The sequence below is a fragment of the Scomber scombrus genome, chromosome 17, assembly GCF_963691925.1.
Source record: "Scomber scombrus chromosome 17, fScoSco1.1, whole genome shotgun sequence".
Lineage (NCBI taxonomy): Eukaryota > Metazoa > Chordata > Actinopteri > Scombriformes > Scombridae > Scomber > Scomber scombrus.
The window spans coordinates 4,081,292-4,108,505 of NC_084986.1; the positions used below are offsets into that span (position 1 = coordinate 4,081,292).

A 27,214-nucleotide genomic window follows, 5' to 3' on the forward strand; every position below is an offset into this window, starting at 1 on the left:
AACCCTCCTGTTGTCCTCACGGGTCAAATTGACCCCATCTCTTTTGACTGTTCTTTCTTTCCTCCCTCCCTTCCTCTTTCTTTAATTTTTCCTTCGTTCTCCCCCTCCTTCCCTCTTTTTTTGCTCCCTCCTCCTTCCTTCCTTCCTTCCTCCTTTCCTTCCACCCTTCCTTATCTCCTTACTTCCTTCCTCCTTTCCTCCCTCCCTCTTTACTTTTTTCCTTTCTTCCTTCCTTCCTTCCTTCCTCTTTTCCTCATCCCTCCTTACCTTCCTTCCTTCCTTCCTTCTCTCCTTCCTCCCTTCCTCTTTTCCTCCCTCCCTCCTTACTCCTTTCCTTCCTTCCTTCCTTCCACCCTTCCTCTTTTACTCCAACCCTCCTTACTCCTTTCCTTCCTTTCTTCCTTCCTTCCTTCTTTCCTCCCTTCCTCCTGTCCTTTCTTGACCTGAGGACAAGAGGAGGGTTAAAAAACACCGTCATGATGTTATGAATGCAATCCTGACATGTTAAAGCTGCAGTGTTGTTGTTAAACGACATATTTACCAGGATGAACTTGTTTTTTTCACTCTTTTCAAAAACTGTCATCACCAGAAACTGCGAAAACGTCCTGCTCTGTGCCGTAATCCAGTAGATTAACCTCTGAATTTAATCATTGAATGACCATGTAAATCACAAACAATGGGACACTCGAAGAAGCTACAAATCTGCTTAATTATGGTCCAAAAAACGGTGTTAAAATGTTTATTTATTGACATTAGAAACTTTAACGAACCTCCTCCAGGTACATTTTTCATTAAACAGTTCTGCATTAGATTTAAAGAACTAATAAAAAGGTTCACAATCATCACCTCATGAACAGGAATGATGGGAATGACCGATTCTCATGACCCCTGACCAACAACCCCGAACCCCCTGCACACACACCCACCTTGTCCAATCAAAACACACACACACACACACACACACACACACACACACACACACACACATTCCTAAAAACCAGTCACCATGGTAATGATCTGACTTTAAAAAAAAACCCACCTTACTAAAATTAAACATAATCCCCAAATTGAGCTTGTGTGACAGTTTACCTCAATCCCAGATCAAGATGAATTAATGTAGAGTAAAGTAGGCGGTTTGGTTGCCATGGTAACAAAGTGGCAATAAATATAAAACATCAAAAGGTTGAGTTAAGTCTAGACATCTTACACTTCGTTTATTGTTTATTTACAACATCAATCAATCAATAAATAAATGTCATAAGTGAAGAGATGACACAATGTTTGTTTATATAGTAACATTTAATTAAGATTTAATCTTACGACATATTTTTGGATCAAATTTTGCAAACTCATCAATAACCTGCAGGTGATGTCTTTATTTTTCCACTCATCTCTGAAACTGGTTCGCCTCAGGCAGTTCAGATGTTTGAGGCGTTTGACGCTCAGAGCCAATAAAAACACTTCTGACATTCCACCTGTCGACTCACCGCGCTATTTAAGAAAAAAAAAAAAAAAAAGTGACCTTAATGAAACACGACACCTGACAACAATTCACATGTTTCAGGTGAACTTTAAAATCATGTTAGGAGTAAAATGATCTCACCACACACGAAGCAGACGTGTCAATCATAAAGAGGCTTTACATGAAGTTAGAAACCTTTGTTAGAGTGAAACAGGCCGTAATCGCTCTGTGTAAACACTCAGCTGTGATTTATGGCACAAATTCAGCAGCTTAAAGAGAAGAAAAAACAAGTCTGTTAAAAGCTTGAAGAACAACGTCTCACTTTAAACGTCTTCTATATACTAGAAGTGTTTCTGGAGATTTGAGCTGTTCAGTTTCTGAATAAACACACTACGAATTTCACAAATATTCAAACAAATAATACAACTTCTTGATAAATGGCGTAACGCTTTTAACAAAAGCACCTCGCAATGTTTCGGCTGATTATTATTATTGATCAGTAGCGGTCGATTCTTTCTTGATTAATCAAATATTTGTTCAATCTATAAAATGTCCACTAACAGTCATAAATCCAAAGATATGCGATTTACAATCATATAAAAATGGCTGCACATTTCCACATCTGTGAAACTGAACAGGTGGCATTTCACGTCATAAAATTACTTGAACTAGAAATTACTTGTCTGACAATCAGCTAATCAATTAATTAACTAATTGTTTCAGCACTTCCTAATCCTGTCTCTAATCAAGAATAAACCAGACTACCATGGAGGAACACATCACTGGAGTTGGTCTGTTACGATAACTAGTTTTGCTGGACGATATATTGTCTCAGAAATAATCCTGAAAAACGATATTATTGTCACTTGACGATCATTTTATACCACTGATATAATGATAATATAATAGTATAATAATGTAAGGTGGGATTGTAGAATGGGTGCTACTCTTCTGTAAAATCACAGACTGCCATTATGTTTGGGGACAGAGTTATTTATCTTTAATTCTTCTTCTCCACTGAGGAACTAACACAGTGAGGAATGGAGGACACTACTCACTTAGCCAATGTGACATGAATAGCCTCTTAGCTGCTAATGTGAAGTGTGGCAATACTGAGGTCAAAGGTCATCTCCATGTATCGATGTATACGATTAGTCCATATATAGACATGATGATGCTGATGATGTTCGTGTACAATAAGTCGATAATTATTGTGACAGGCCTATTGAAGAGTAACTTATTTTTGAGTAGTAGCTTTATATCTAATAATAACAACAACATAATTATATATAATTTAATATATTTGTTTATCGTATAAAGGTTTCAGCTTCTGAAAGCAGCTGCTGTAGTTAAGGAAGGGAATCAAAAACCGGCTCCTGTATAGAACCGGCTCCAAATGTTCTCATCTATCAGATCGTTTGCCTCCGAGCTTATCGATTCCTCTTATCGACGCCCAGGAACAGAACAGGTGGAACTCTATAACGACTTAAGTTATCCTGTAGTTCATCTTCAAAAACTGCAGCAGTTGCAAACATGTTTTCTTTATTGCTTATTTTTGGACTGACTGTATGATCAGACCTTATATGGGCTACTGGATGCCTTCATTTCCTTCTGGATCAATAAAGTATTTATCTCATCTAATCTCTTATCTTAAATAATTACCTTTGTGAGACGAACGTGAAGTTTACTGCATACTGCTTACTAATGTTAGCAGCGAGCAGTAACAAACGAGACAAACACTGCAATATTAAACAACTCGAACCAACTCTGAGGTGAAGTAAATATAGCTCCTCTGTCTGTCACACCTCAACAAGCCTGAAACCCTTCTGTAGGCCAACAGTTTATCCACACAAAAAACTTGATAAGCAGAATGTTTAATGGCATAGGTATCAATAACATCTTATCAATTCCCATCCAGTAGCTGTAGTGGATGCAGAGCAGTAAACTAAACTCTAAGAACATGCTTCATTCTTTCAGAAGGAGGGAGAGAAACTCTGAATGACGGACTGCAATGAGTTACAGAAGCTGTTGGAACGAAGGCTTTGCCGGAACATGAAGTCACGACTAATAATCAGTGTTTTCAATCATTATTCATCAGATTTCAGTTTCTTTTGTCCTATTTTACTGTTGCCAGAGCTACAGCACTGAACCATAGTTGGGAGGCTTCTGATTTTAAAGATAATTCAGTCACAGGGCTCTAAAAAAAAAAACACCCAACAGTTGACAGAGCATGACTGTGGACTTAATAAACATGTAGTGTCTGGAGAGTTTAAAGAAGAAAGAAGCGTCTCTTGTTCTTCTGAAAGAGCCTCAGATGGAAAACTGATCATCTGACAAGCCGACGGAAACACTGCTGGAACAAAAGTGAAACAGCTCTTCCTTTACATGCTGTACACTGTGTTTAAACGTGTGTGTGTGTGTGTGTGTGTGTGTGTGTGTGTGTGTGTGTGTGTGTGTGTGTGTGTGTCAGGGGAAGGGTGGTGGTGTTTGGGGGTGTGGAGGGTCTTTTGACAGGTGGGAGGGGTCACATCTGTTTCCTGCTCCACACCAGAGAGCAGTAAACTCCGGTTCAGTGCTGCAGAAAATATCCAGCAGCACACGTCACTTGACCTTCTATTCAGTCTTACAGGAAAAACTCTCCCTGTGACTTTTACTCTCAGCTCTGTTCAGGTGTGTTTGAGCTTCGTTCTTCAGCCTGACCACACACACACACACACACACACACACACACACACACACACACACACACACACACACACACACACACACACACACACACACACACACACACACACACACACACACACACACACACACACACACACACACACACACACACACACACACACACACACACACACACGACTAATTATCCTTTAAATAAACTCTTCAGGCAAAACAATATTTCTCTCTCTTTCAACAAAGCAGGTAAATGTCAAATGTTAAATTGTATCAGTAAAACATCACCAGTACAAACTTACTTAAGACCTAAATATTCATCACCATGTTGCAGAGAAAACTATAATTACATTTATAAAACAATGCAACAAACATGAATCAACATAATGCATGACCCTTCAGCTAAAGCATAAAAGCAGGAAATGAATGGTGAGTATGGGTAAATTAGAACATTATTAAATAATAGAATAAATATAAACAATGATTGATTTTTTTTTTTTGAGAGTTTTTTTATATGTCTCATTGTCTGTTAGCCACAGGGGGACACACACACTTTCTTTGTACTGCTGTGCAACGACAATAAAGACATTGAATTGTATTTAAAGAAGTAAATAGTGATGAAGCTGTAACAGGATGTAAAGCTAAACACAAAGACGGTCAGTGTGTTAGCAATGTTACTGATGAAGATGATGTACTGATTTTAAAAAAGTAGTTAGATATAAAGTACATAAAAGGTATAAATGGGGGAAATGTGTCCTTCAAACAGTCACACAGTTGGTCTGCTGCATCTAATAGTCTCAAAAGTGGCTCAAAACAAAGCTGCAAGACTAGTTCTTGGTTGTTCTCCAAGAACTAGTGTTGCAGAAATGCATGAACGTCTCACCTGGTTGAGAGTCAACGACAGACTATCTGCTAATTTATGAATATACTTGCATAGAATAATTAATACTCCTACACTTTTTTTAAATAATATAATTTACTGCTCAAATACTCATTCTTATAACACTCGAGGGGCGAATAGTGGACTGATTACTCTATCATTACCGAAGTCCGACTCTATGAGGTTGTCAGTATTTTATAGGTCAATTGCGTTTTGGAACAGTCTTCCAGGTGAGGCTCGTGACATTAAGGGAAAAGCTGGTTTTAAAAGAAAATTAAGAACATATTTGATATCAATGTAATGTAATTATATCATCTTATTTGAGTGTGGTTGGGTTGATACATGACTGTATAATGTTTTTCTTTCATTTTTATATATTTTTATATTCACTTTAGATTGTAATGTATGTTGTGCTCTATTAAATATTATTGTCTGGACCCCAGGAAGACTAGCTGTCGTCTTGGCGTCAGCTAATGGGGATCCTTTTAAATAAACAAATAAACAGTTGAGAGTTTTAATTACTTGACAATAAAGATCACTAACTAGTTTTCATCTAAATTTAGTGCACATTTTAACAGAATTTTGAGAAGTTTGTCAAAAGAACATTTTATTCAATCCGAGTTTCCATCTGATATCTCACTAAAAACATGATGGAAACATTTCTATTTGCAGCTTTTTGGGTTTTTAAAATGTTTTATAGCTATTTTAGCCTTTAAGTCACATGTGTACATGATGATTTATTGCACTGCATCTCACTTTCCCTCCATCTATTCATCAACACTTTTCACCTCAGCCAACAGTTAAAATGTTTCTGTGTTTCCCCAAAGATGGTTGACAGCTTTGGGGTTGTGGCATCGGCCTCCTGCAGGGGTTAGGGGTCAAGTTAGGCTAAACCATTGGAGCTAACCACCTTTAACTTTTCCAGCAGTTTAGGAAACAACAGAAGAGACTTTTTATTGTCTTGAGAAGCTGCAGATTTTATTACCAGACGTACTGTAATTCTGTCCTGAACATTTACTGCCTGACTGACTCTTCACCTTTTCCTCTGCTCAACCACTCAACTCCTTCCACACGTCCACATGTGGGGTCATTGTCCTTTTTTCCCCCCACACACAGGGAAACATTTTGACACAGTAGCAAAAGCAAAAGTGCAGACAATAAATTTGGTTAAATTCCACCTGTCTGGTTTCAGTTTCAGTCCCGTCACCGTCTGCCAATCTGAGCCATTGTTAATGTTATTGTTGTCATGCCAACACCTACTATGAACAATCTGCTGTGAAAAAAGTCTAAAAACAAAAGGTTTGGAGTCAGGTGGGACACTTAAGAAGACAGAAAAGATAATGATAGTTATATGTTATATGTGACCACCAACATTATCATTTTTTAAAGATTTATTAGTCAAGTTATTTTAGGTTTTTTTTACTCTGGAGGATGTTTTTTTGCAAGTAAAATGGAAGAAATACTTTAATTTAGAGTGAAATCACCAAACTAATGTGTCAGTATTGTCAGATACTTTAACAAACTACCTTAAGATACAGATACAGCTGATTTTAGGGGGATTTTTAATAGAAAATAACAGAATAAAGGATGGGCCGATCTTCAATAACTCAACTTTAAAAACAGCAATAGTATAGTTTCCGTCTCATTGCTGTGCTCAGTCATCCTTTTATCCCCCCCCCGCCCCCCTTGTATTTGTCAGTGGTGACAGCGGCGTGTCAGGCTCCATTAAAAAGAGGCTGCTGGATCCCATTCAGCCCAGTTACACCATTAAAACCTCGCCGCTGACTGTAAATCCGGCTTTTCACCGACACAAAAGACGGTCAGAGCTCATAAACAGCTGACTGAGGCGCTCTCTGTTTGGAGTCAAACACTGAGCGTTGTTGATGGCTGGAAAAGAGAGAAATGTTTTTTGCTCATGTCACGGTGGGTTTGGCTTCAGCCGAGGGGGTCGGAGGTCAAATACGGTATCGTTGAATAAACACTTATAAACCCTGAAGGTATTTTTATTGCCCTTTAATATGATTTCACTAGAGCTGAATGCTACATATGTCACTCCAAGATAATACGGTATCATAAAATAAACACCTATTAACCTGGAGGTATTTTTATTGCTCTTTAATATGGTGGTTTCACTATAGTCAGATTCTACCTGTGTCACTCTCAGGTGTGTTAATCATGTTTCAGAGGCTAAAACTCAAAACTGAACACATTTCTATCATTTAAAAAGACTTTTTCCACATAGTTTAGTTTGTTTTAAGGACTTTTTGGTTTAATTCTTAACCCTTATATACTGTTCATATTCTACACCATCGCAGTATGTCTACGAATCTCCTCTTAAAAAGCATCTACATCAGATTTTAAACCATAGATCTGTTTAGAAAGCATCAATAGTTGATCTGACTGATCAATAAATGTGATTAAACATTGATTAATGTTTCAGAGAGCAGAGAGAGTGTATTTTTTAGGTTTTACAACAGTAAACATCTACTAATCACACAATATCATGTCCTATTTTACCTAAGACATGAAAATATAACATAGCAATAATGATTTAAATGTTATTTTATTGAAACTGAAATTTACAAGAACTTTATTGTATAACCAATTATAAAAAGAAATCCTCATAACTACTATTTTATTAAGACGATTAACTACTAATATAACAAAAAGCCATGTCAATAATAATAATAATAATAACATTTTAAAATAGTTTCATTTTTGTGTATTTTGGGCCACTTCAAGAAAAGTCATTTGTGTTTTTTTAACAGCTGTCAAATGTCAAAATGGTTTGTTAGGTTTTCATTTTCAAGATAATTTAGCTTCAGTTTTTCTCATGCTTGTGTGTTTATATCTACTTTAAGTGGTGCTGTAGTTTTTTGTTTTTGTTTTTTACAGTGTAGAAGGATTAAAAGCAGCATGTTTGGGCCTTTAGCCAGATCTGATAAAGCTTTAACAGAGTGCATTATATTTACATCAGCACATTCTCTGGCGTGAAGCCGGGGCCCAGTATAACCCAGCGCTGCCAGGTCACGTGATGGAAATGAAGGAACTCAACAGAGCCGTCCGGATGCTCGAATTCAAGTAGTTAACACATTAAAAAAAAAAAAAAAAAAAAGAAGCTGCAGGAAGGTTTTAATACACATGAACAGACAAGTTGTTGCTTATTTTAATAAAGCTGGTATTTAATATTTTATACATCAGGTATTTTCAGCTATGCCAGCTTTGACTAATTCTTCTATTTCCCAGCATGCTGACTGCAGGTTTCTTATGTTAACTCTGGCTGTAATCTGAGGTCAGCGGTGTGTGGAGCCGCCTGGCTCAGCTTTAAATATTCATTTGTTGTGAAACAGAACAAAGACGAGAGTGTTTGTTTCAGGACTTGATACGAAAGAGAGAGACCAAATAACTTCTGCCTGGGTCTCATCACTTTGGTGAAGAGACCTGTGAGTTGAAGCCAGAAAACTTTGGTATTTTTGGGGTGTAGTGGTGTTTGTTGACTCTTTAACTACACCCACATCAGAGAGCATCATCAGCCAATGAAAAGACAATTAATTATAAGAACGGAGACACCGTTTAACCAGAGTGATGTCAGGTTATTTCTCTGGAAACAGCTTCAATAAACAAGTTTTTCTTTTTTCTGCTTTGCATTTCTTATAAACAGTGACAGTGTACAAAGGCTCCTGATCATAATCAGACCAGGAACATTGCAGGTATACGCTGTGCTTCTATTAATTAGGACATTTCTATCTCATCAGTTACATGATCAATAAGTCTGTGACCATTGAAGTGGAAAACACAGGATTAGGATAATATGCTTAAACATGCTTGAACCCATATTTGACCCACATTGACATATTTCAAAGAATTTGCATAGATTCAGAGTCGTGTTTGTGTCCAACTGGTGAATACAAGTCTAATATTTACTCTCTTTTAGCTCTAATTTGGTCACCACCAATTCCTGAGGAAAATATCTTTCTTCACCAGCTTGTTGCTAAATCTTCTGCTTAGTGTTGGGTAGATTTTTGTTTTGTTTAGTTTTAACCTTTGTGTCGTCCTCCCGGGTCAAATTGACCCCGTCTGTTTTGACTGTTCCTTCTTTCCTCCCTTCCTTCCATCCTTCCTTCTTTCCTTCCCTCCTTCCTTCTTTACTTCCCTCCTTCCTCCCCCTTTATTCCTTCCTTCTTTCCTTCCCTCCTTCCTTCCTTCCTTCCTTCCTTCCTTCTTTCCTCCCTCCCTCCTTCTCTCTTTCTTTCCTCCCCCCTACCTTCCTCCCTTCCTCTTTTCCTTTCTCCCTCCCTCCTTCCAACTTTCCTTCTTTCCTCCTTCCTCTTTTCCTTTCTCCCTCCCTCCTTCCTTCTTTCCTCCCTCCCTCCTACCTTCCTTCCTTCCTTCTTTCCTCCGTCCTTCCTTCCTTCCTCCCTCCTTTCCTTCCTTCTTCCTCCCTTCTTTCCTTCCTTCCTTCCTCTCTACTTTCCTTCCTTCTTCCTCCCTCCCTTCCTTCCTTCCTCCCTCCTTTCCTTCAGGAAGGAAGGTTAATATATTAACCTTTCAGCGCAAAAAAAAGAAGAAAACCATAAAATTCTCACATTTGAGAAGCTGGAACTGGAAGATATTTGCCATTTTTGCATAAATACTATTGCTGATTAATTTTCTGTCGATTAACAAAGTGACTAATCACTGCTGCTCTACTGTAAACAGTTTCCTGCCTCTGCTGAAAACAGGATTGATGAGAGCAGTGAGATCAAACCTAAACAGTGAAGTTGTGCTCCATAAAACCAAAAAAAAAAAAAAGAGCTGAAAGACACTAAAGGGTTGAACAGAGCTGCAGAGTCACTTCAAGCGACGCCTTTCACATTACATTAATATAAAAACATTGATTATAGCAGCTTTAAAGAGTCAATCGGTTTAGATAAAGCAATGATACAGCACCTTTTAATGTTTTAAAGTTCTTCTGTGCTTCATTTTTTACAGCAGGAGTTATGAGTCATGAGCTACTGTTTATAGTTCATCTGTCAAATTACATAGAGGAATGTTAATCGTCTCCATTTCCACAGAAACATACCACTCTGTAACCACAAATCTGAGGTATGCATGCATTGAATACTGATTATTAACTCCAACACTGCGAGAAACTGTTGACACATTAACTCAAACACTGAAGTGCAATGTGTGATGTAGATGTGAGAGTGTTTTGTTTTTTTTACTGACCAGAGCACACAGCAGATCCACGGCCTCCAGCACCAGCTCCTGGTGTCCGACCCTCGACACGCCCAGAGACAGCAGGTCCTGGTGGGACATCCTGAGCAGCTTCTCTCCGTCCACCTGCTGCTGCTGGAAGGACAGGATGTACTGCTGCACGCTGTCGTCCAGACCTGACGGGGGACAGAGGCAGAGACGACACATTGAGTATAGTATAGTATAGTATAGTACAGTATAGTACAGTATAGTTTGGTATGGTACAGTATTGTATAGTACAGTACAGTATTGTATAGTACAGTACAGTATTGTATAGTATAGTACAGTACAGTACAGTATTGTATAGTACAGTACAGTACAGTATTGTATAGTACAGTACAGTACAGTATTGTATAGTACAGTACAGTACAGTATTGTATAGTACAGTACAGTACAGTATAGTATAGTACAGTATAGTTTGGTATGGTACAGTACAGTATTGTATAGTACAGTACAGTATTGTATAGTACAGTATAGTATAGTATAGTACAGTACAATACAGAACAGTAGAGTATAGTATAGTTTGGTACAGTACAGTACAGTAGACTATAGTATAGTTTGATATAGTATAGTCTAGTACAGTACAGTATAGTATAGTACAGTACAGTATAGTATGGTACAATACAGTACAGTATAGTACAGTACAGTATAGTATTGCAAAGTACAGTATAGTATAGTACAGTACAGTATAGTATAGTATAGTATAGTACAGTACAGTATAGTATAGTATAGTATAGTATAGTACAGTACAGTATAGTATAGTATAGTACAGTATAGTATAGTAAAGTACAGTATAGTATTGCAAAGTACAGTATAGTATAGTATAGTATAGTATTGTAAAGTACAGTACAGTATAGTACAGTACAGTACAATTTGGTATAGTATAGTACAGTGCAGCATATGGTGACACAGACTGAGGTGTCACAGCCTGGACACAGAAACAGGCCGTCACAGGCAGAACAGACGACCTAGAGAGGTCATTAAAGAGAGGTATTGACTAAATAAATAATTTATATTGAGTTTATCCATCTGTCTGACGTTCAGAAACTGCTCTAAATATATCTATGTGGGGAGAGGAGTCAACAGCTGTAAAATATGTTCAGTATTGTCAAACACTAAGAGAAACAAGCTCTGTGAAACATGTTTCTGTGTGATTACATCTGTTAAAAAAAAAGCCTTTTACCACTTAGTTGTACTTGACATGTTTGTTGATATTCGCTTATTGCATATTTATTATTATCAACAACACAGAGAGGAAAATACTGGCGACCATAGAGAGTCTACTGACACACTGCAGTACAGTGTGGTATGCAGGATGCTGTACTGCAGACAAAAGGCACCACAAAGACTGATTAGATCTGCAGAAAGAGCCACCGGCTGGCCGCTGCCCTCCCTGGAGGACACTGCCACCTCATGCTACCTCAGCAGAGCCACAAATATCATCATCATCATCATCATCAAGGACTCCACACAGGTCTAGACTCAGAGACAGCTTCTTCCCCCGAGGTCATAAGCAACACTAAACACAAAAACCCACAAAGAGATGCTGCTATTGACTGATTCACTACACACTTTACCACCATCACGTTGAATATAGACTATTTAAAGACTGTGTAAAGTGAATTCAGACATTTTCTTCTAAACACATTAAATAGGTCATAAATGTATTTCTAAAAAAGGTGTAAAAAGCATTTCAACCATTTATATTTGAATTGTGGAGCTAGGCTTCACAAACTGTGTTTCAACATTTCTGTGTCTGGATTTAATGGGCGGGTCTGAAAATCACTGCCGTAGAGGTATAAATACATTCAGCACACACTACTACTACTACAGTCTACAGTTGGCCAGTTAGCTGAGCTAGCCGCAGACCTAGCATCCATGTTTCTGATAGAGGTGGTGACATTGATTGACAGGTGACACTTGGCAGGGGGCGGGGTTTCAGCGGACTTGTCGGCCACTCCCACAGCGTTTGTGAGAAGAGAAATAGGCAGACTTTTACACAACTTTGAGGCCTAATTTCATATATTTTAATCATTCAAAATTGGCAGGGTGGTTAACAACAAACTTTTCTGTGGTATGTCAAACTCAGAACACATATTTATCCTTACTTTACACAGACTTTAATGTTACTCTATATGTGTCTATGCGTATACAGTGCTTTGCAAAGTCTTAGGCCACCACCATGATACAAACAGTAAATACAGAAAATATGTACACAGAGTACAAGTGTAAGGGAAGATCACACTAAATACTTTATATTTTTCTTTTCTTCTGTTTTTTAATGGAGCGTACACATTTCCTGTATTTTCTGGTTGTATTCTAATAAAGAGAAATAATGATATATGGTCATTATAGCATTGCTTAAACAACAGATATAATGGTGGCCTAAGACTTCTGTACAGTACTGTATGTATATATACTTATTATTGTTCTTATTCACTGTTCTGTGTTTCCAATGTTTGAATTGGCACCATTAGAGCAGCACTTTTATAATTATTTATTTATGCATTCCTCCCGATCGTGGGAATAATAAAAGGATCATTTTATTTTATCTTATCAGAATTATTAGTAGAGCAGTAGATAAGAGAAGGAGATGAGAGAGAAAGTACACCACACAGAGAGTTTTCCTCAGCGTGGGAGTTTCAGTGAAAGTCAACTCTATTATTATTATGATCCATTCAAGTCTGACAGCAAACAGACGGCTGCTGAGTCAACACGGACTTATTGACTCTTCCTGCTGATCCATCACTGTGATCGCCAGCAGCTCTGCACACACAACAACACAAACACACAACCACACAAGCACACAACTACACAAACACACAACCACACCTCAGCTCAGCTCAGCCAACACGCCGTCCTACTGTCCAGCACATACAAAAGGTCCCATGTTTGATCTCTAATCTCAAACATTCATCTGTATCAGCTGAGCTACGTCCACAAACATCTAGCTTCAGGTCAATATTACAGCAAAATTACAACTTTTTAACATTTTAATTGTCTTGTCTTCATGAGATCTTGTTAAAGGGTCAAAAACTGGTATTAAAATATCTTGAATTCAAGTTTAAAAATGCCCATTTTTAGATGGAAACATTTAATATTTATTCTAGAGCTACAACGATTAGTTCAGTAATTTAATAGGTGCCGACTATACTACTACTACTAACTACTATATTTAAATTAATCATGAACTATTTTGATAATAATCATTTTGAGTCATTTTTGAAGAAAGAAAGTCAATGTTTTTCTGGATTCTTTAATCTTCTATGATTCTCTTAAATTCGACATTTGAAGTTGCTTCTTGGACTTTTGGAAACATTTTTCACCACTTTTTGAGATTTTAAAGACCAAATTACTAATCGATTAATTAGTTGGAGCCCTAAAATAAAACAAATGTTTTATGGTTGACTGATCTGCCAATTATTTCTTTGATTAGCTGATTATTAAGTTAACAACATGTCATTTGTGTTTTATTCATCAGTCCAAAATCTAAAAGTATTCACTTTATTCTCACACATGACAAACATAAGCAGTGACATCATCACCACTGAGAAGATGACACCAGCGAATATTCTGTAATTTACTTGAAAATGTACTAAAATCGAAGCCGCATGTTATTTTTCTAACAATGAATTAGTTGGCTGAGTGTTGCTGCTCCTATTTATTCAGCCTCAATAAAATCCACTTATTATCAAAACATGTTTCAACTAACTAAAAAAACAACAACCATGAAACAAAGATTTCAGTGCTGATTGAAACCATCAGTGGATCCGAATCTAATCAATCAAAATTTAAAGTGTTGACGTTCAGATATTTTTCTCTGATAGTAAATTTGTCGTTTTAAGTCTTGTGACCTCTGGTGAGCTTGAGTGAGACAGCAGCCTCATCCAGCGGCGCCACTCTGTGTCCGACCCTGAACTTTGACCTCTGACCTCTGTAGGAAGCAGCAGCAGGGGGGGACGAGATGAAAGTGTCCTCACTGCTGGATCAATAAGGATCGGCGACATGCATCGGACAAAATGAGACTTTTAATGACCTCATCTTAAGATCCAACATATTGTGATGTGTAATTAATAATTATCTGATGATTTATAGATCATATGATTAGTCGATGAATCGAGACAATAATTGGCGGATTAATTAAAGTATAATATGTAGCCCTACTGGTTTTTTTCTTTTACTTTCACATATCATGACAAAGAAAAGAACTGAAACCAGACTGTATTAGGTTCGGCTAGATTGTAAACTGAATTGCCCTCTGGGATAAATAAAGTTATCTGAATCTCTTTTTGTTTGAAAAGTTAAACATTCGATAATCTAAACAGTTGCAGATTAGTTTTCTGTCAACCGACTTATCATTTAATAAACTAATTGTTGCAGCTCCATTAGGGTTACCAAACTAAAACTATCATGACTAAAAGGAAATCTTGCTGCTACCTGAACACTAACGCTAAGAACTATTTTTCATCTATATTTCATCCAGTTTGAGGGTTAGGGTTAGGGTTAGCAGACTAAACCGATAAAGTTTCTGATCGTTATAATACAACAGAGAAATGGAAAGTTTCTATCTTCTGTTCATCACCTTTAAACGCCACGAATATTAGAAAAAACACCTATATGTTGAATCTACAGCTATAAGTCGACTACTCAATCAACCATTTTTAAGCAAAACTTGGCCTGAAAAGCAGAAGAAACAATTATTTGACTAAAAAAATTAACTGCTTGTTAATTTTCTGTTGATTGACTAATCGATTAACAACCGTACAATTAATCAAGACATGAATTGGAGGATTGATTGATAATAAAGTAGTGAAAAGAATCATTAGTCGAAACTATAGCTGAGTCTTAAGCTTAAAGTTGATAAAAGGTTAAATCATGGTGCAGATTACTTTCACTTCATCTACAAACACATGCAGTGAATCATCAGATGGTGATTCAGTAACGATCAGCACTAAAAGCTAAAAAGCTGATCTCAGACTAAAGACATGTTTACTTTTGGGCAGCAGCGTCCACCAAATGGCAGATGTTGTGACGTTGTGTGTATTGATGTTGTGAAGCTCCAGCCGACAGAATGCCTGAGCTGGCGTGAACGGCTGAGAAGAAAACAGCTTCCCCTGCATGTGGTCATTAAAGAGCATGAGGAGGCGCCGACTCCTGTTTGGACGACAGATGGTCGACAGGGAGGAGAAATTCCTCCACGAACTGATGATGTGACACCTCTGAGTTTACACCGGGTAACACCTCCGACACCGAGATGCACTAAGAGTAACACACAAAGAGCTTCTCTGTTTGTTTGTTTGTTTTCTTTGTGTTTCAACGCTCAAATTAAATAGTCTGAAAAGTAACCAATTAACGAAGAAGAACGTTTGAATTCGATGATTTTAGGCCATAAGTAAAACATTTGTAGTGTATCAGCTTTTAGTGGTGAAGCAATAAGCCGACACACAGTCCAAAAACTACAGATATTTAACTTTTGGGCTGCAATTCAAGATCATTTTGTGGAATTATGGATTCATCTGTTGCTTATTTTCACGATTAATCAATTTGTTTTCTTGATAAATTGTAAGAAGATGGTGAAAAATGTAAAATATTCATATTTGAGAAGCTGTGATCAAATCATTGATTATCATAATAGTTAAAAAATTAAGTTAATAGTTAAAAACTAATCAATTAACTGACTGACGTTTAGCTTACTGTCACTAAAGACGAAAAGGAGCCAGCAAATTTCAGACAATAAAGTGATTATTTTAATATGTGCAGCTCTGACTCTAAACTAAAGACCTTCCTCTTCACTAGTTTGTAGCTTTTACTGTATTTGAGCTGCTGAAACTTGTGATAAAAGCCAGAAAACACACTCCGCTCCTGTCTGATCCTGGATGAACGCCCAGGAAACAGACTTCCACGGTATTCCCCAACATCCCTGAAGATATATTCACACATTCACACTCCCTGCCTCTCCCCTGGCCTCCAACACACACCCTTGAATCTCCACCATAGAAGGTTTGATGTTAAAGTGACCGACATATTTTAAACATAACTCCTCTCTCTGTTGTTTGTCAGAGTCCGTCGGAGCTCGGTGAGTGTTTGTGGTTGACAGGAATGCTTTGGTGACAGCCTGGATCACATTACCGACACCCGAGGAGGCCGATAATCTCTTAGTAGCACAGCCGGGTCGGCTAAATGTCACACGGCAGCCAAATCACCTGCTAATGAAAGCAGGACCAGGGCCAAGCCTCACTGCAGGGAGTAGAGATACCTTAATGGACAAATCTGAGCTTCTGTTGAGCCTCTACGTCTGATTTTATTCTCTTTAAAATACAAGAAATATCCAAGTAAGCAGGGATGATCGATAGTTTCAGGTCACTCGCTATAAAAGGCACAAAAAAAGGTACTGTACAAGTGCAGAAGGCAAATTATACTAAAAACTCAATAAATAGAAGGAGTGGAATAATAAATAAATAAATAAATAAAGGCACAAAACAAATGACAGCACATTGTCCTGTGGTAGATTGGTTTAAAATGTGGATCTGAGTTTAAAGGATTTATTTAAGTCAAATGTCGTTAATTTAAGTGACAGTTGAGATCTGATTTGATGGTCGCAGTCAGATTTAGCGTTAAGCTCGACATACGTTTGCTTTGGGTCGAACAGGGTTTGGCACTCTGCCCCGGCACTGTTGGAAAGCGGCTTCAAACGGGCTGGCAGATAGGGAGCAGCGGAGAGAGAGCAGAGAGAAAGAGAGAGAGAGAGCAAAGAGAGGGAGCAGAGAGAGAGAGAGCAGAGAGAGAGCAGAGAGGGAGCAGAGAGAGAGAGAGCAGAGAGAGAGCAGAGAGAGGGAGCAGAGAGAGAGAGAGCAGAGAGAGAGCAGAGAGAGAGCAGAGAGAGGGAGCAGAGAGAGAGCAGAGAGAGATAGCAGAGAAAGGGAGCAGAGAGAGAGAGAGCAGAGAGAGAGCAGAGAGGGAGCAGAGAGAGAGCAGAGAGCAGAGGGAGAGAGCAGAGAGAGAGAGAGAGAGAGAGCAGAGAGCAGAGATAGAGAGGGAGCAGAGAGAGAGAGAGCAGAGAGAGAGAGAGAGAGAGAGAGAGCAGAGAGAGAGCGCAGAGAGAGAGCAGAGAGGGAGCAGAGGGAGCAGAGAGAGATAGCAGAGAGAGAAAGCAGAGAGAGAGAGCAGAGAGAGATAGCAGAGAGAGAGGAGAGAGAGAGCGAGAGAGATAGCAGAGAGAGCAGAGAGCAAGATGACTCTAATGTGCTGTTTTTTCTGTTCTTTTACCATGTTTTAACATGTAGTTTTAACGTTTGAATCATGTTTTTTTAAAGTGTAAACTAACTAACTTTAAACTTATGATCTTCACATCTTCCTGAATGTGGATTTAAATATTATAAATAAGTTCTTGAGTCAGTGGTGGATTCAAACAAGCTGATCTTCCCTGTAAACCAACACAATTTTCCAATAACTGTTAGATTTATTATTCTAAAGACTGAATGGACATTTTTTACAGTGTGTATTGATTTAAATCAGGTTGAGACAGATTCAGACTGATGATTCAGCTGCTTCATGCTAGATTTTTAGTTTCCATACAGGTGAGACGAAGCTGAGCAGAGATCCTGATGCTGATGTTGGCAGCAGATCAGCTGCTTTTCATAATAACCTCTGATCACATGACGGGGTCACTCCAAGTTCCCCTCAAATTAGCTTTTTTAGCATCTTGTAACTCATTGTTTTGGCTTTACAGCCCACAACTTCACAGTTTTGGTTCACTTAAACGTCTTTTATCAGTAAAAGAGGCTCAGATTAAGTACCTGACAAAGTGATAAATCAGATTTATACACGGCCGTTGCGCACTTACTGGAACTGACTAGATTAGGGCTGGGCGACATGGACAAAACCAGATATCACGATACGTTTGACCAAATACCTCGATATCCATATTCCAATAATATCGTAGGAAAGATTTTTGTTGCTTTCACAAAATATTTACACAATGAGAATTTTGATGACATCTCTTTACTATAATGCAGCTTTCAAAACCAGGAAAAGACAACACGTATCACGACATCCAACATCTAAGACGATACCTGGTCTCATATCACAATATCATTATAATGTCGATTTATTGCCCTAATTAACTTTATATCTATTTGATTTGGAGCCGTGAACGATAGACTGTTAAATTAACCCAATAAACCTCCTACTGGTGGCTTATATGTGACAACAGTATAGTGGTGCTTAGCGTAAAAAAAAGCGATGTTCACTGTAGTTAGAACGTTCTCAGCAATTTCCTGTTTGAAAAGTTGCCCCTCCGCTTCTGCTACAGAGCCAAGATGGCGACCATTGAGGGCGAGAAGTGTCCATAGTTACACACTCAACTATGGACACTCAGTGCACTGCACTTCTCCATACTTCTCAGTGTGAAGGCATTAAAAAGTATTAAGTGTAAGTAGAGAAGTATTTGAGAAGCAGCATTAGTCTCATATTCAGCAGCAGAGCCTTTTGTGATTTCCCACAAATCTTAATCTAATCAGCTCTGAGGTCACAGTTCGGTCCGCATGAGAGAAAAACACGCGGCCGCTCTCGTTTTAATCTGGATCTGGACTCTTTGCTCTGTGAGGCACTTTGAAACCGGCATGTTTGTTGACAGAATAAATCTGACCCGACATGAAAAAGCTCACTGGAGACTGATCAAAGTGCACGGACGCTCTCGACACTGACTTCCTGTAAGGGTTCAAAAAAAAGAAAATTTTTTCTCTAAAAAATTGATCCTATCTTCAGATAAAGCAGATCACAGCTCATTAGATGATTTAGATAATAAGAAATATGTGTAAATGTCTGTTTTTAGCGATACTAGACTAGAAATGAAGCCGTAGAGACGGAGGAGGCCTAGGTTTCCACTCCAAACTTCATTTCTTTGTCCAAGGGTTAGGGTTAGGATGCTGCTGGGAAACTCTCAGGATGGGAACGTTTTTACACTGCAGCGACAAAACCACCAGCTCACCTCAAACCCATCAAACTGTCACTGCTTGACGAGACCACAACGGTTGTTTTTAAACCTATGACGTCCAAACTATCATTCTAAAATTTTACTCTAAAACACTTTATCAACCACAAAAGTTAAAAAGTCTAAATGTAATTTACAAAAACTAGTTATAGGCCAATTATTACTTTACCAGGTTTAGACATCAGAGTTTATATTTTTAATATAATTTGTTAATCTTCCCACAGAATCAGATTATATGTAGAAGTATTGTTAGGATTTTAGCATCTCATTATTAAAAAAATGCTTTCGTAAAAGAAAATAAATAGATCTTCCTCAATTTAAAACAACCCTTTTGTATATCGTTTATCGCGATTATTTCTGAGACAATATATCGTCCAACAGAAGTAGTTATCGTGACAGGCCGATTCTTTTAATAAATATAAAATGTGACAAACAGCAGTGATGTGTTCCTCCATTGTTGTCTGGTTTGTTCTGATTAGAGACAGCGTTAAGAAGTGCTGAAACAATTAGTTATTTAATTGATTAGCTCATTGTCAGACACGTAATTTTCAGTTTTAAGTTGTTTTTTTTTTTTAATGTGAAATGCCAGATGTTTTTTACATGATTGCAGCCTTTCCGGCCGCTCCTACTTTTCCACTTCTTCTTTTTTCACTTTTACTCTCCCTGCTTCTCTAGTGCAGGTGCAGTGTACTTTTTATTTCTCATCACCGGATGTGGACACTTCCCACTCTCTCTTTTTATTGTCTGTTGGTTTTTCGTTGCTTTATTGCTTTTATTGAGCTGCTGAGAACCTGAATTTCCCATTGGGATCAATAAAGTGACTACCTATCTATCTATCTATGTATTATATCAGTGGTATAAAATTATCTTTAAGTGACAATAATATAGTTTATTGCGGTTATTTTTAAGACAATATATCAATCAATTATTATTTCTGAGACAATATATCGTCCAATAAAAGTAGTTATCGTGACAGGACTATTTACGAGGTGTGCCTGAATGCACCTGAATGCATTTACGTTTTTTTTAAAGTGGAGATATCGTGACTGCGCTTTTCACAATGGCGTGACGTGACTGTGGGGTAAAAGCTCTGCCTCTGTTTGGGAGTAAATCAGCTCCAGAAATAGAAATTCAATTTTTGTTAGGACAGTTTTATCGGGGCGGACCACCACCACTTATAAATGAATGCATGTAAAACTCTGTTCAGACTTTATTTAAAACCTCACTACCAGTTTAAAGTCTTATTTACTCAAGCACCACTAAAACTAAACTTACTCTCTCAGTGTCTCAGAGTTTGTTGACATGATTACAGTCTCCTGAATTCCTGACAGTAACTCGAAGGCTCTGAAGTATTTACAGTCGCTGATGATAAAGTGGGTTAACTCCACCCATCTCCTCCTCCTACTCCTCCTCCTCTAAACACGTGAGGAAGTCGGTAAAAAAAGAGCTGCAGGTGAAACTCCAGCTGGTCATAAACAGTCCAGTTAATCATTTGTCATAGAAAAAAAGGATAAAAACAAATAAAGACGTTTAAGCCACGTTACAGAGAGCAGGAATCCCACCTATGAATATACACTTATCTAGAAAGTCACTTTATAATCAATTACCTATTAAATATTAATGTAATAATGTGGGAAATAAATGACTATATACAATAATAATAGTTTGTTATCTATGCAATGTGTTTACTTGTTTAGTTGGACAATATATATTTTGCAAAATTAATGCAAAAATGACCATATAATGCAGGGTTCCCACTCTTTTCCTTAAATCATTTTACAGGACATTTTCAGCTGCTACAGTATGACAGACAAGTTATAATTTTCTACAGTTGTACCTTGCATTTTGTACATTTACCCAGATTGCTTCTATGTTTGTTCCTCTCCTGACCAAAGAAGTCTGATTTAAAAGATGTGCAGTCTATGGCTATAACTTATCTATGAAATAATCTTTTACATGCTTAGAAATTATGACAAATTTCTAAGCATGTAGAGCGTCATGGGGGCCGCTGCCTCACCTAGAAGCAGAGAAGCGCTGTGCCTCAATGTTGCCCATTGAAGAAAGCGTGAGAACAGACTACATGCACAAACCTTCTCAAACGTTTACGTTCACTCACAAGGCAGAGAGAAGCAGAGAGAGGAGAAATTATTTTCCAGGACATTTAACTTTTTGTCTCATTTTCTTGTGTTTTCCATGACATGAAAATTTGTAAATCATTTTCCATGTTTTTCCAGGACAAGTGGGAACCATTGTAATGGAGTGATGTAATAGTTTTACGCTTATTTTATATATGAAATGGTTTTATAGGTTTGTCTAGTTAGTTACTTGGTTAGTTGGACAATATACGTATATAATAATTAATGCAAAAGTGTGGAAAATAAATGACAAAATAATTGTGTGATATAATAGTTTTACACCTATTTTATATATGCAATGTTTTTATATGTTTGTCTAGTAAGTAACTTTAGTTTGACAATATCTTTTTTAATTTAATTATATTTAGCCTTTTTTAATTGCAAAAACGGTTTAATGCTAAAAAAGTTTTACGCCAAAAAAAAAAAAAAAGCAAAAGATTTCCTGCAGCTGCTTCAAATCTTTCAACTCAATATGAGGAAACTCGTTTATCTGCAGTGAAAAAACATCACATCATGTTTTTTTCCTGTTTACTTTAAAGAATAAAGACTCCAGACAAGATGAAACTGCTCGATAACATTTTTCTCTGCATTGTGGAAGTGACCCGGCTGAACTCGACATCGCCCCGCCGCGCTCATTATACGACAAAAAAGGAAGAGAGAAAAAAAAAAGCACGTTTTTGTGTTGTTGAAGCACGAAAATGGAGTTTGGACCCGGTTGAGGGCGGGGAGGGGGTAAGTAGGGAGGGGGGGTAACACAAAAGGAATATTTATTTACCCCGCCTCCATCACACAACAGGACAAGGGTGGAGAGCAGAAAGAGGAAGAGTGGCAGTAAGAGCTGGTGAGGCTATTCACAGCTTCAACTGAGCTGCTGTCAAACCTAACACTGTAACACACACACACACACACACACACATATACACTCTCACCAGTACAAGGCAGAGGGAGGGGTGTGTGTGTGTGTGTGTGTGTGTGTGCAGAGTCTCTGTTGAACAAATACCATTGAAAGAGGAAAAAGGATTTCCTTGAGCGTTGAAGCTGATTTCTGCTCGGCTGTCTTCGTCAAAACAAACAACGGGCATAGTTCAGTGTGTGTGTGTGTGTGTGTGTATCTAAGTGTGTTCAGTGTGTGTGCGTTCAGTTTGTCTGTGTTCAGTGTGTGTGTGAGAGTCTGTGTTCAGTATGTCTGTGTGTGTGTCAGTGTGTTCAGTGTGTGTATGTCTGTTTGTGTATGGGTGTCTGTATGTGTGTCAGTGTTTTCAGTGTGTGTGTGTGTGTGTGTGTGTGTGTGTGTGTGTGTGTGTGTGTGTGTGTATGTCTGTGTGTGTGTGTCTGTATGTGTGTCAATGTGTTCAGTGTGTGTGTATGTCTGTGTGTGTATGGGTGTCTGTATGTGTGTCAGTGTTTTCAGTGTGTGTGTGTGTGTGTGTGTGTGTTCGTATGTCTGTTTGTGTGTGTCTGTGTACGTGTCAGTATGTTCGGTGTGTATGGGTGTCTGTATGTGTGTCAGTGTTTTCAGTGTGTGTGTGTGTGTGTATGTCTGTGTGTGTGTGTCTGTATGTGTGTTCAGTGTCTGTGTGAGTCTGTGTTCAGTATGTCTGTGTGTGTGTGTGTGTGCGTGTGTGTGTCTGTGTGTGTGTGTGTTTGTATGTCTGTGTGTGTGTGTGTCTGTGTACGTGTCAGTATGTTCAGTATGTATGGGTGTCTGTTAGTGTGTGTATGTATGTCTGTATGTATGTGTGTCAGTGTGTGTGACTGTGTGTGTATGTATGTCTGTGTATGTCTGTGTGTGTGTATGTATGTCTGTTAGTGTGTGTGCAGAAACACACCAGCCCACTTTAACCAGCAGCAGCAGTCATTGTCGCCTCATGTAGCAACTTCCTCTTAAATTTCCCCTAAATTTCTGAGTAGCAGCAGGGTAACACCGACGCCCCCCTGAACATTATCATATGAGTGTGTTGAGCTGAAATGAGACTCAGCTTTCAGTTCTGACGCAGGTTGAACAAATCTCACAATCTCGCTTTAATAAGACGTATTACATGAATTACATAATTAACACAGACTAATAACAGCTCACACTCCCAATGCAGGTGGGTTTTAATAGAATACCCACTAGTGATGTTTCTACCTGCATTGGGAGCTGCAGTGTGAGGACTTTATTCATGCTTTTCAGTCAGTTTTAAAATCACTGAAACAAACAACATTAACAAATTATGTATTTTCTTGTTAAATCGATTACTTGTTTTGTCTTTAAAATGTCAAAAAATAGTAAAGAAATGTTCGTAATTTCTTTGAGCTCTTGGTCATCAATCATTTATGACACAGAAAGGTTCAAACTCTTACATTTGAGAAGCTGAAACCAGTAAATATTTGTCTTTTTTCATCTTTAAATATAATTAAATCTGATAATTCAAATAGTTGCTGCTGTTTAAACTTGTCATTTGACTAATCAGCACTCCAGTTGCAGTGAAATTCAATACTTTTTTTTTTTTTTTACTGTTTTCAAATCCAAAAACAGCCATTTAGGATCCAGATTTTTGTGTCTGGCATTAGGACTTTTTATAGACAAAACTATAGACGACACTCTGAGTCATAAACGTCATCTCACAGATTTTAAGAGAAGCAGGAAACGCAGCTCAGTGGAGATAATGTGGCCGTTTCCTCTGATTCACCACACTCACGCTAAACCAATGACATCAAGTTTCACTGAATAGATAAAATGTCAGGTGGGTGAGAAACTGCAAAGAACTGAAAGAGAAAAACCCCCACTTCCACTGCATTGTTTTCATCGAAATGACCGTAAAATAAGTCACAGACTGTATAATAATAACCCATCTACTGTCACTTTACCATTAATAGAAGAATGACCTGGAACACACTAATGCACGTTACTATGATATCATCATGGACTGTTAATAAACAATGAATGGACTGTCTCTAAAACATACTGTTGTTATTATATGACTTGTTTTTTTAACTTTTATTCTTGTCTTTTTAATTTACAATTGTTATACTGTACTACCTTGATGACCCCACTAGTTTTGCTCAGCTCTGTGTGATGATGACAAACTGGATTTAATTGAATAAATGCAGCTCTTCAACACACCAACACACTTTTCCGCATGTATAAAAGGGAACTCGATATAATGTCGGAGGCAGTTGCCCGTTTATTCCTAAGAAAGCTGCTGAGTGACGCATGAAACCAAATAATATGTTGTTCCTCTTCTGTTTAATTTCTGCATAATTTTGCCCAAAGAGCAGCGCACTCACAACAAGCCGACTACTTCCTGTTTAACCCTCCGAAAACACTTTAATCACATGGCTCTTTGACTTTTAAATGTGATCGGACTAAACGGATCAAACTGTGATTTTGTGACTCTCAGAAATAAAAAAGTATCAGCTGCTATAGATGTCTCTTTCACAATAAAAGTCTATCAGAAAGGTCTTTTTGGGCCTGATAGCTTCATGTGATGTTGTAGTTACACCGTTTGACCACTATGTTAAATTGGCTTTAAAGCCTGGCGCTGTTCCTGGAGGCTTAATTTACACATAGTCATTTATTTAACTGCTTTATTTAACTATTAACTGCTTTTAACTTCACTAAAAATCATCCAGCAACCACATGAACACTAAAAATCAACTGAACCTGTCACTAAACACCCCTGGAGTTAACGCCAGGGGTGTGACGAGACCTAGGTAGGTTGACCTCAGGCCCGTACACTGAATCACTTTCTAAATAATTTATCAATTTTTTGTTAGTTTACTCCCCTGCAGGCATCCTCCCCTTTCAATTTATTTCAATAAAAAGAGACGCTGATAGATAAATCTGTCACAGTTTAGTCATCTTATCTAATACTACATGACCACATATTTATGTATGGTGCTTTTGTTTGAGCTTGGCCACATAATTCCTCCAGATGTTGAGCCAAAGCTACAGCGTACCATTATATTTCACACAACATCCATTAACCCTTACATACTGTTCAGGGTCCAATTTGACCAATTTATTCATCCATATTTTTATATTTATATCAGTTTTACCTAAAAAAAAAATCAGCATTCAAACATGTTGTATTCATCATATTCTATAACATGTTCTCCTGGACCAAAAAATAGTGATTGTGAATGTCTTTTGTTTTCTCAATAAGATTAATCAAACATTTATTAATGACTACTACTAATTATATAAGTCAGAATATGAGCAGTATGTAAGGGTTAAACACCTTTGGGATGAACTAGAACACTGATCATTGGTGTAATGTAGTGTATTATAGCTCTTTTATAACTGAGACATGCCAACACTACCTTAAGTTAACCTGTACCTGCTGTATAATGTGTGTAATGACAGTTGAGAGTTTCTCCTCCCGCTGAATAAACAACCAGCCCTTCGCCCTTCAGTCACGTGTGACTCAGATCCTTTTTATCAGGTGAAGAGTTTCTCTGTTATCAGGTCTCACAGGAGATCAAGTATTGATCTGGATTCATTCCAGCTGCTGATGAAGATGATGACTAAAGAGTAAGACAGGTGGAGGAGGAACACGGTTGTCTTTTGGTTTGTTTATGTCGCCAACGGCAACCATAAAAACAACAAATGACGACAGGTGCATGAGGACGGATGCAGTTCCTGATTCTTAGAAAGCTGAAATAAAAACTTTAACTTTCTTCTTCCTGTTTATTTATTAAATGGAATGAAAACTACAGTAGAAACAAAAAGGCCATTGTTGATATTTATATAGAGAAAGCCTTTTATTATATTGACACTATATTGTATTTGACATATGACGTTTGTTGATATTTGCATATTGTATTTGTATAATATTTGGCAACTAATTGATAAATCGCTGCAGCTCTGGTCTTAAGTATTGATTTAACTGCTGATTTTTATGTTGATTAGTTTAGTTTGGTCTTTATAATGTTCGCTACTATTTCCTTAAGCTCGCTGTGATGTCATCAAATATCCAATTAAGACTCAAAAACCAAAGAAAATGTGCTCATCGGTTGTTCTTTTTTCCAGCTCGTCACCCTTTCATAGAGAGAAACTGGATGTGTCACCTTTTATTTTATTTATTTTGACAGTCTCCTAAACTCTCTGCCAGCATGTCGTCATTTACACCTGCCAGACGGGCAGCGGAGAAGAAGTATGCAGATCTGTCCGAACACGCCGAGCTCAAATCCCTGAGCTGTGTGTGTGTGTGTGCGTGCGTGTGTGTGTGATCAGTTTGCTGCAGGAATGATGAAAAACCTCCTCCGGGTTCAGTCACAGCTGCTCTGATAGATAATTTGTTTCAGCTCAGATCGACTCTGTGTCAAAATTCAACGTTTGAGAGTTTTTAACAGTCGAGAGTCGGCAGAACGCTGATTATAGACAAGGTTTATTTTGGTAAAGTGTCTTCAAACAGCAGTCAGGTGTCCATATAAACAGTAAAGATGTTTTCCTCTCTGTAATCATTCCTCCTGTTCATACTATTAAAAGATCTCCTTCAAATGTGCTTTCAATGTAAAGTGATGGAGGACAAAATCCACAGTGTGTCCACACAGTCATTTAAAAGTAGTTGATCAGCTTCTATTCAGCTTCAGCAGTCTGAGTTAGTCATATCAAGTGATATCTGACACATTTACTGTCTCTTTCTTTCCTCATCTTCCTCCTTTCTTCTTCATCTTTCTTCTCTTCCTCCTTCTTGTTCTTTCTTCCTCTTTCTTTCTTTACTCACCTTCCTCCTTCTTTCTTCCTCTTTTCTTTCCTTCCTCATCTTCCTCCTCCTACTTGTTCTTTTTTCCTCTTCTTCCTCCTTGTTATTTCTTCCTCCTTTTCTCTCTTTCTTTCTGACGGC

At 37.9% G+C, this 27,214-nt stretch overlaps 1 protein-coding gene across 2 annotated transcripts in view; it reads right to left on the reverse strand.

The window, feature by feature from the left end:
* The window catches only part of cnksr3 (cnksr family member 3), a 53,253-nt gene that overhangs the window by 20,622 nt on the left and 5,417 nt on the right, over nt 1-27,214 (reverse strand). For both annotated transcript variants that reach the window (XM_062436885.1, XM_062436884.1), the window contains exon 2: nt 10,230-10,393. In XM_062436885.1, the coding sequence (XP_062292869.1) occupies nt 10,230-10,393 (164 nt within the window). The remainder of the gene's footprint in view (nt 1-10,229; nt 10,394-27,214) is intronic.